The sequence below is a fragment of the Talpa europaea genome (genome assembly GCF_964194135.1).
Source record: "Talpa europaea genome assembly, chromosome: 5".
Taxonomy (NCBI): domain Eukaryota; kingdom Metazoa; phylum Chordata; class Mammalia; order Eulipotyphla; family Talpidae; genus Talpa; species Talpa europaea.
The window spans coordinates 5,632,311-5,642,114 of record NC_140071.1 but is presented as its reverse complement, the minus strand read 5'-3'; the positions used below and the strand labels follow the sequence as shown (position 1 = coordinate 5,642,114).

General features: G+C 45.4%; 1 protein-coding gene across 1 annotated transcript in view; it reads left to right on the top strand.

Annotated features, from left to right (window-relative positions):
- Nucleotides 1-1,466: 1,466 nt before the first annotated feature.
- The window catches only part of DNAH5 (dynein axonemal heavy chain 5), a gene marked incomplete at both ends in the record, with an annotated part of 180,216 nt that continues 171,878 nt past the window's right edge, over nt 1,467-9,804 (top strand). The window contains one exon of the mRNA XM_084233059.1: nt 1,467-1,523. Coding sequence (XP_084089185.1) covers nt 1,467-1,523 — 57 coding nt within the window. The remainder of the gene's footprint in view (nt 1,524-9,804) is intronic.

Sequence of the window (9,804 nt, the reverse complement as noted above, 5' to 3'; positions counted from 1 at the left end):
TGCTGATACGAGGATGGTGCCCAAAATGTCATGTGGGAAGCAGCGATTTAACTGTAACTAGCGAAAGATACAGGTAACACAATGAATTGCAGCCACTATCCAGAGGCCTTGTGTAGACAGAGAAGTCTTAGGGCTGATACTGAGATCCTGAGATAGGAGATGTGAAAACACTGTATTTGCTGGTGGCTTTTCGGCCTTCCCCAGAGAAGGTTGCCTCATCTAGACACATCTTCACCATTCATAATTGGAACAGAAAACAGCTACTTACCAACACCCAGAGGTTGATATTAAAAATGTTCTACAAACAGACTCTCACTCGCTGTGCTTTAGTTTTTTGCTTGCCAAATGTGATTCAGGGCTAAATGCTGTCTCTAGCAGCCCTAGGACCTAGGCCTTGACCGTGTGATTTCCCAGCTCACTTACCAGTTTTGCATCCAGATTAGCAGGAGGTGCTTTAAAACCAAATGAACATCTTGACTTTCAAGTCAGCCTCTCTGGAGGTTGATTAATAAAATATTAGCAGCGTGAGTTCCTTGTTTCCTGATTATCTGTAGATGTCCTGATTGGATTTGGGTTTCTGAACACTGAACTCCAAGGACTAAATCCGGGATTCAACGTGCCGGATCTCAAGTGTTCTGCCTATTATTACCTTGATGAGAGAAAACCACATACTACATCTCAAATCACGTTGGTTGTGATTTCCCATCTTGTTTTCACAGTAAGGATGATCAAGATGTTTAGTCACATAGAATAAATTACTTTGGTTTATTTGTGTGTGCAACTGTGTGAGCACAAGTAATTTATGGGCATCATTTGCTATTTGCATATGAAATAGGCTTCTTGTTCTTTATGGGGAGAAAATGACTCCTTTGGGTCACAATTAGCCTATCTGATAATTAGTCACAATTAGTCACGATGCTGGCAGTTAATCGCACAGGCAAAGTTGTTTAGACAAAGTGAAACTGAATATCTTGACTTGAGGAATTCATTCAGAGCTGCAGCTTCTCGGCTTTCTGTCTAGATAGGGTTTCAAGTTTCTCACAATTCAAAGAAAGAAATTATTCAAAGAAAATAGTCATCTATCTCTACGGACTCCAAGCTTATTGTTCAACATCAGGAAAAAAGGTGTTGCCATCCAGCAGGTCAGATGCATCGATTGGTTGATAAGCACGAGTAAGGGCATGGTTAAGCCGTGTGGCATATAAACAGTATCCCCCTAACAACACAAAGCTTGGGCGGAGGAGAGGCCCAAGGGGAGAGACTCTGCAAGGAAAACTTGAATGTACTGGTGCCCTTTTAATTTTCACCCTGTGTGTTTGGTGAATAATGCATGCAAATTAGAGCTGTAAAAGGGAACCTCTGTCCTCCAGAGGACTTTCCATTTGAGAGCCTGTGGGTGTTGAGGAAGCTTCTGAGGAGTTAGAAGATCATTCTGGAAGAGTCTAGAAGCGGAACAGGTTGCTGAGATGTTTAGGATCGGTAGGAGACAGCTCTGGAAGCAGAGTGTTACCCGCGTTTTAACGGTAAGGAACTTCCACATTTGCAAGTGTGACTTGCATTGACCCCTCGCAAACCTGTTTGGAAAAATACCTTTTAAAAGTTCAAATTTACACGGGGTTGGAGGTGTGAGAAAAAAGTTTGTTGGTTAATTTTTGGATAGTGCATATGGCTGCATGTTGACGTTTCAAGTAAAAAAAAAAAAAGATTTGCAATCTTAGGCTTTTCTGTACTTTGCCTCCTAAGCTAAAACTCCTAGCGCAAACACATGCTGTAGTTTTTGGGAGGACACTGGCCTGGGGTGAAAAAGGCATTCTTGGGCCTTCGGGTACGTTGCATTCTTTCAGGCCTGCAAGCTCTTGATGGTCATGAGAGGGTAGGCAAGGTCCTGGTTGCTTGTATCCCAGGATCTCTGGAATTATCTCCCTCTTCTAGAAGCCTGGAGATGATGCCAGGGATGGCGAGACACAGGATGTGGCTTGGTTTTTCTTTTTCCTTGTACTGAGGGGACACTGGTTTGCAGCACTGTGGAGCTGCAGAGTACTGTGGTGCCGCCATCCCAGGCTGGGTATCTTCACTGTAGATTCTCGCAGAGGAAAAGAGAATTTTGGAGCCTGTGGTAGATGTTTACGCCTTGATGCTGAATCTGGAGACAGACCAGCCGGCAGGGAGACGGCAGCTGAGCCCCCAGCCTCAGAGTGACGCTGCCACTGTGAACGCCAGAACTGGGGGCCCTGGTTAGCCTTCGCTCCCCAGCATAGGTGTCCACGCCTGTGTGGGCTACGTGCCCCAGGAGGAGTGCAAGAGCACAGGCGGTGGGGCTAGTGTGGGAAGGCAGGAAATAAGCCTGATTTAACTCCATTTTCTCTACGAGAACATGCTCTCACCTCAGCACCTGCATAAATCACACCCTGCCCCTCCCTCCGAAATGTCCGGTCAGTCACCATCCACCACGACCACCGGGCCCATCATTCCGCACCCCTGGCCCTTCTAGTGGCCACCATTGTGCCGTCAGTCTCAGAATCTTTGTTTTTGTTTTGTTTGTTCCTTTGATTTCCCTCCTTTTTCTTCATCATCCACAAATGAGTGAATCATGCTGAATTTGTCTTTCTCCTGAGTTATTTCATGTTTTATCCATATTGTTGCAAATGGCAAGATGTCATCTTTTTTGAAATGGCTGAGCAGTATCGCAGCGTGTGTGTGTGTGTGTGTGTGTGTGTGTGTGTGTGTAGACTGCATCTTTCTAAACCCCTCATCTGTCATTGCACACCTGCTTGTTCCCATAACTTGGTTCCTGCTGCAGTGCACAAAGGCGTGCACATTTCCCTGCACATTAGTGGTTTTGCATCCTTTGGGATGCCTGGGTCCTATGGCAAATCTATTTTTAAAATTTAGGAAAACCTCCATGCTGTTTTCCATAGTGGCGGCACCAATTTCATTCCCCCCAGCAATGCACAAGGGCTCCTTTATCGCCACAGCGAGGATGTGCCTTTGGAAGTTACAATAAAGAACCAGCTCCCAGCACCGGGCTTAGCACAGCAAACTCTTTATTATGCACAGGCATAGAAGGGGACTTGGAGCCTCTTTTACCTCCTATTAGCGTCAGAAGGAAAGGGAGGCTTCTTGGGATGCCTTTCCTAAGGTTAACCTGAGCTTCCTCAGGCTTGAATCCCACACCTTGATTCTCAATGGCCCCAAGGAGTCCATTCAGCCTTACCACCTGTTGTTCCCCCCCCCCCCCAAGCCTGTTTCACCTGGCTTTATGGCCTCTTGGCATTTTTCCAAGTATGCTGCCAGCTGCCTCCCTCCACTTCCCAAGCCCTGTGGATCTGATACAGCCTTCCCAAAATCAACTTCTTCAGCTAAGCTCCTGGGCATGTTTGCCAGCAAACCCTGACTCACTCTTCCAGAGCATGTTCCAGCACCCTCGGAGGAGCCTTCCTGATGCTTTGAGGAGGAGGCAGCACCCCTTTCCCTGTGCCCCTCAGAGTTTGCTTCTGTGTCTGCGAGAGCCCTCATCACATGTCTAATGAGATGACATTTGTCCACATCTCTCTTTCCCCACTAGGTTGTGGGGAGGTGTTCTTTCCATTTTTAAATAGCCTTCTCTTGGGCCTCCCTGGTGGCTCAGGGCTTAAAGTCTCAGACCTATCAAGCTGTCACCAGCCACTGCGGCCTGAGTTCGATTCCTGGCCAGGGAGCTGACCTATGTGGCGCAGCAGACCTCTCCTGTGTCTCCTGCTGCTCCCCTCAGCAGTGTATTTCAGTCAGTCTGTCTGTTCTGCTCCCCACTCTGTCTGTGGTGAGTCCTCTAACCCCCCCACCTCTGGCCTGTACCCCTGTTCTTGTATGCATAACTAAATAAAACAAATATTTAAATAGACTTCTGTTAACACAGAGATTGGTATATAATACACCTTAATTTATGCTTGCGCAGTAAATTGAATGAATAGAGCTTTATCACATACTGAAGTTCTCTACCAAGTCTAAAACATTAAAATCAGTGATAAAATCTTGGGTATAATTAGTGAACTAGTTTCTTTGGCATGAGCTCCTTTTTTGGGAGTAAGTAATTTTTTGGGATGTTATATATATATAGAATACTGGCTCTATTCACCCCACTGAAATATATTAACATAATCGCCTTAATAATGTTACAATATATTATGTACATAATTCCATGTTCTCTATTTAGTGCACTGATAAGACAATTAATTAATTAATTATAACTTTGTGACCTAAAATAATCAATGGCAAAGATTCTAAAGCCGCTTAACAAAAAACTACATCTATATTTAGTTAAGCTGGAACTTGATGTGGAGCTATCACTATAATAACGCTATGTTATAACTCGATGACTCTACTATAATAATTGCCTTTATCCAGAATCTACATGCACTAAAAACCAATTCACCAAAGTTCTATGGGTTTAGAAAAGTCAAGGGTATATTCTTTTTCTTGCATGATAAACACAGATGTTTTTCAGTGAAAAAACCTGAAATAATTCTGTTTCCACAAAAGGAGAAATATTTACTCACTTATTTGCAAAAAAATATGATTTAGACATGAGGTCTGTGCCAGGGAAGACATAGCTCCCTGCCCCTCTGGGTTCTTTTTAGGTTGGTAGAACAATCAAATTAACACCAGACAGATTAGTAGGAGTGAAGAGCCAATTTAATTACGTAGTATGGGAAATTAAAAAAACCAAAAAGAACTCCAAAGCCAATAGAGCAAAATGAGGGTCTATATCCTCAGCTAAAGAATGGGGGACCTGACATTTTAGGGAAAGACAAAGAAACTCACATTGACAGGAGAGGGTGATTCACATGACAAAGTCCAGTTGATCTTTAATTAGATGTTTATAGTGTCACAGAGGTAGTTTTTTCCAATGGAAAGTTTATTTCTGGTATTTCTGGGTAATGCCCCCAGTCGTCATTCTTCTGTGTAGTTAGGGAGTCATGAAAGCTTCTTTTGAGTCTGCAGAGCACTGATTGAGCTCAACTTGAAATAATCCATATGCTAAAGTGACACATCTTAGGGAGGCCTGTCTGAACATCTTGGGGAGGCGGGGTCTAGACATTTAGGGGAGGCTTAACCTTCCTATACTTTCTCTCTGATTTTCTCTTAGATGAAGAAAGCTCAGTGTCAAGTTACAAGTATATGAGGGACATGAGTTCCTGACTTGTATTCTGTTTTTCTTTCTTCCCTTAAAATTAAATGGAACCCAATAATTTTGTTAGTTGACCTTGTTGAGTTCTAGAAAAAAAAAAAAAGACAGATTCCTGCTGGCTTCTTGACTTAGATTCACCGAACTGCAAAGTTGGTTATAAAAAAAGGCAAGCTCTCTCCCTGCTGCAGGGTAAAGTGTTGTTCATATTTTAGGATGGATGTATTTGTGCTGGAAAATGCTGTCACTCATCAAATTTCAGATTGCTAGGTTTCTCCAAACAGTAATTCTCATGTGTGTAGGGAATGCAGGGGAAGGAGAGGGCAGGCACAGCTCCTTCCCCTGCCGAGCAACGCTGTGCTGTGGGGAGGAGGCCATTGTTCCCTGGGAGTGCTTAGTGGAAGCCAAGGCCAAAAAGGAACTTGACTCTCTGGCATCTTGAAAGCTGAAAGGATGTCAGTTTTCTTATTCTCTGGCAAAAGAGCCAAACTGGTTTTGATACTTTCTCTTAATCAGGCCTGGGCGTGTTTGACCAAGTCCACTCATTTCACATCTGCAGGTCTAAGGTTTCCTTGGAGCTTTGTCACAGGGAGGAGAGGATTTAGTTGGGGAGTGGGCAGGGACAGGTACTGCTTCTCCAGGCCCAGGTGAGTCCTGTTGAACCTGGACAAGTCAATGACCCAGACCCCACATCCTAATAAGAACATACTAGGAGTGAGTGACTCTCTCCATGCCACATCTATCTGTTTGATATGGGGTTGGTCTCCCCAAAAGGCTTTTCTCAATAGGCCCAGAGTAGAGGTCAGTCAGGGCCCGGTAGTCAGCCTTGGGAGGTCTAGGCCATGACTGAAAGAAAGCAGAGAGTCTTTGGTTGAGAGCAGAGAGGGCTCTGGAGGCTAGTAGAAACTTCTGTTCTGCCTGAATCCTTCCCCTTCCCCTAATGGGTCATCATGTCCTAAGCTCCTGCTTTCTTCCTAATTGGAGAAGCAACCACTGCTCCCCCTTTTATGACTTGGAAGAATGGAGTTTGGGGATCTTATCCAACTCCAGGTTTATCAGTAAACATGTCTATCCAAGAATCCATCTTTGCTGTCAGAGTAAGGAGGAGGTTACCTCCTTTTTGGCTGTTGTGTCAAGTCCCTCCTCCCCCTCTGTCTTTGATGCCCCAGATCCCAGCACGCAGGATAAACATTCCCAGTCTGCGTCATTATTCTTAAAGAATTTACAACCATGTGAATTCTGCATATGTCTGTTATTACTCTGGTTGATTTTCCTTTGCTAACCCGTCTGATGCTGTTTTCATTACTCATCTAGGCCAAGAAGAACCCAGAGGGGTACAAGATGATTTCCTTTGTCCTCCACACCTAATTTGTGCCAGGCACTGTGCTCCCGGGCATGGCAGGGAAGAACACGTCCAAACCTCAAGAAGTTGAGAGCTTGCACTTATTCTTCATACCATTTTTTTTTCACAATACAAGTGAGAGAGAGAGAGAGAGAGCGAGCTCTATAGTTGAAAGGATCGATTCCAAATTTATGCTCTTGGACTTTCTCTATTAAGTTCCTACCTCAAGTGAGAGTCTGGGAGCACTACTCAATCATGATCAGTTCATAAAATGATTTCCTTTAGAGCAGTGTTCTCAGGCTGGGCTGCATGTCAGAATCCTCAGGGGACCTTTTGAGAAATGCTGGTGCCAGGCACCCCCTCAGGACAAATTAAGTCAGAGGTGCTTGGGGTGGGAGGCCCAGGCATCCGGATTTTAAAACGCCCCTGTGGCTCCAGCGTGCTGCCAGCTCGAGCACTCTGGCTTATTGTGATAAATAAGAGCAGTTTGGGAATTTCGCCCCTGTGCCATATGTAACCTGAATGGTGACATATTATATATTTTTGGCATATGGGTGAAGGCCTCTTGAATTATAGGGGCCCAGCTGCCGGAGGGGCCTCTGGGAATTCTACCCGGGAGGTATTGCTGACTTTTGAGCCAACTCTGTGGGGCTGGGGCAGGTGGCCTTGGCAGCCTGGTGAAGGGCCATTAATCCCGACCAGGTCTCCATGTTTGGTGTGCAGCGCAGAGGCTCAGTGAGGGTCTGGATGGTGGACGGCGGAGGGGGGTGTCGTGATGGGTTTAGGTCCAGCTTGGGTGAGCCGACACGTGCCATCCAAGGCACCACGGGATCTTCGTTGGCTTTGCAGACTGACAGATGAAGGAGTTACTGAACAGGGAAATCTAAGGGACAATAGACGAGATTCCAGGGCTCATTCTTGGGATACAAGAAAATCCACGGACCTTCCCTGGTGAGGTGCGTCTCTGCCGCAAAGGGGGAGGACAGCTCTTGTCACATGAAGGAGGCTTCACTGCAGCGCCTGCTGTGAGTGGATTAGCCAGCCTGGAGTCTTTCCCTTCAGGAAACCACTTTGCTGAAGTGCTCTTAATGGGGAAGGAGCTGTGCTTCCTCTCGCAGACAGGAAATACAAGGCGAGAGGTGGCAAGTACACTTAGGAGTGGGCTTTGCTGGCTGTGGTTCTCCCTGCCAATTAAAGAGCAGGACGGGAGCGTCCAGGAAGCCCCACAGAGGAAACAGGGCCCTGAGGTTACAACGAAGGTGCTGGCAGGAGAGGGAGGCTTGTCTTTGTTGGAAGATGTGGAAATTGGGTTAACTTTAGAGACGGGCTCTCCAGGGAGAGAAGCAGGGAGCTGCTTCCCCCACATTCTGCAATGCAACACCTTCAAATGGCCAAGTGAGGTTAGTCGTGTTGGCTGTAGATTGGGGGAGTGCTGTGATCCATACTAATTGTAGAATTTTCTGCAGTCCTGGTTGCTGGAGTCAACAGCTTCGGGGACCTGGGAGCCTATTGACGGGATCCTGAGCCTGCAATCATAGACTTGCATGCAGCTAGAATAATTTTTCTAGCTGTTAATTACTTGAGAGTGACTTGTGAAATTATTAGGTTGGTCAATTAATCCACTGATTAAATATCAATTGAGGCTCCGTGATGCACCAGGCTCTGTTCTGGGCTCTGGGGATGTTGTGCAAATTAAAACAGAAAACACCCTTCCAGTGGAGTGGATGCTTTTGTAGGAATGATGGGATTGAGTTGATATGGATTCCCTTTCACTGTGCAGGAGACAGGAGGGGTCAGGTGGACGGCAGCGGGGTGAGCTTAGCCAGTCTGGGGCACTGGAAATCCTCCTTAAAGAAAAGAAAAGAAAAGAAATACGTATTTTACCAGGCATTCAACTGGACACACACATGGATTAATTTTCGCTTCTGCTCTTGGTTTTGCCCAGATTCATTCACAGCTGGAGAAATGGGAGAAAGTGAAGCTACCCGGCCTGAGATGATCAAACCCAAGTCCTTGGTTTCTTTAGTGCTGTCTTTCATCAGAAATTGATTATCTATGGACTTGAGATTGATATTGGGAACCGAAGCAAAATTAGTCTTAGAGGTATTAACTTCTCAGATGAGGAATTTCAACTGTATTTTATAAACTCCACATTATCTACAATTATCTCTGGTGGGGATTTAAATCTATATTATACTCCCCTCTACTATGTTACAAAACACCTAAATCAAATGAGTAGAAATATATTCATTGGAAAATAAACAGCAGACTCTCATTAAAATAGATCTGTTTATCTCACATTCAGACCTGCAACAAAGCTAATCCTGTTAAAAAACTTTTCTGGTTCAGAAGTTAATTCAGACAAGAGACATGGGATTTTGAAAAAAGCTTCCAGAAAAGAATTTTTTTTTTTTAAACAAAAACATGTATTTTTTGGCTCTAGAATCCATTCCTTGTCTCACGCACTTTGCTGTGTGAAGGCAGGCCTGGTTATGCGGCGTGCTGCAGGTCAACGTGAAATTCAGACGGAACAGTGACAAGCTGGGGGAGGCATGGAGTCCAGCCTGGCTAAGCAGGAAACCGCCTTCAAGCACTTGTAGGAGTTGAAAATGGGTGGGGGAGTTACATGTGCTGAGACACAGGTGTGTGGACGGGAAAGCCGGGCCAGGGGATGCCAATTGGGAGCCAACAGGGCACCAGCCCACCTGGCACTAAAGCACCACCAGGATGATTCAAAAATTGGTCTCTACCTATGATCTATGAAATATGCATAGGCTAAAACCCCCCAAGCACCCCCCACCCAGTGCCCTAGATAACTCTTGAGTGAAAATTTAAAGAAAAATGTTGATGGAACATCCATTTGAATAGATGCAAAATGTTTTGTTGCCTGGGACACCTGTGCCCAAACCCCCACTGGGCCTTGCTTCCCAGACCTGCTGCCCCTTAGCTGCGCACTGCGGACAAGACGGCGCTGCTCCATAGTCCTGGTTTCCTTGCACAGACGTAATACTTCATAGGACTTTTGTGATGATGAAATCAAAGCCTAATAAGCAAATGAAGACTAGCAGATCCATGGCAAACAGAGAAAAATATATGCTGACACCTTCAGGAGAGCTGAGGAAAAGGGGGTACTGCTCCACCAAAATCAGCTCGTAGACCTGCCAGCTCCACCCTCCATCCACAGACACTCCTGCTAATGGGACTGGGCTTCCTAAGGGTGGGGGAGGCTTAACCATTTCTACAATTAAAAAATTATTACTGAAAGTTTATTTCACCTAAATTTTGATGTCAAGGGTCA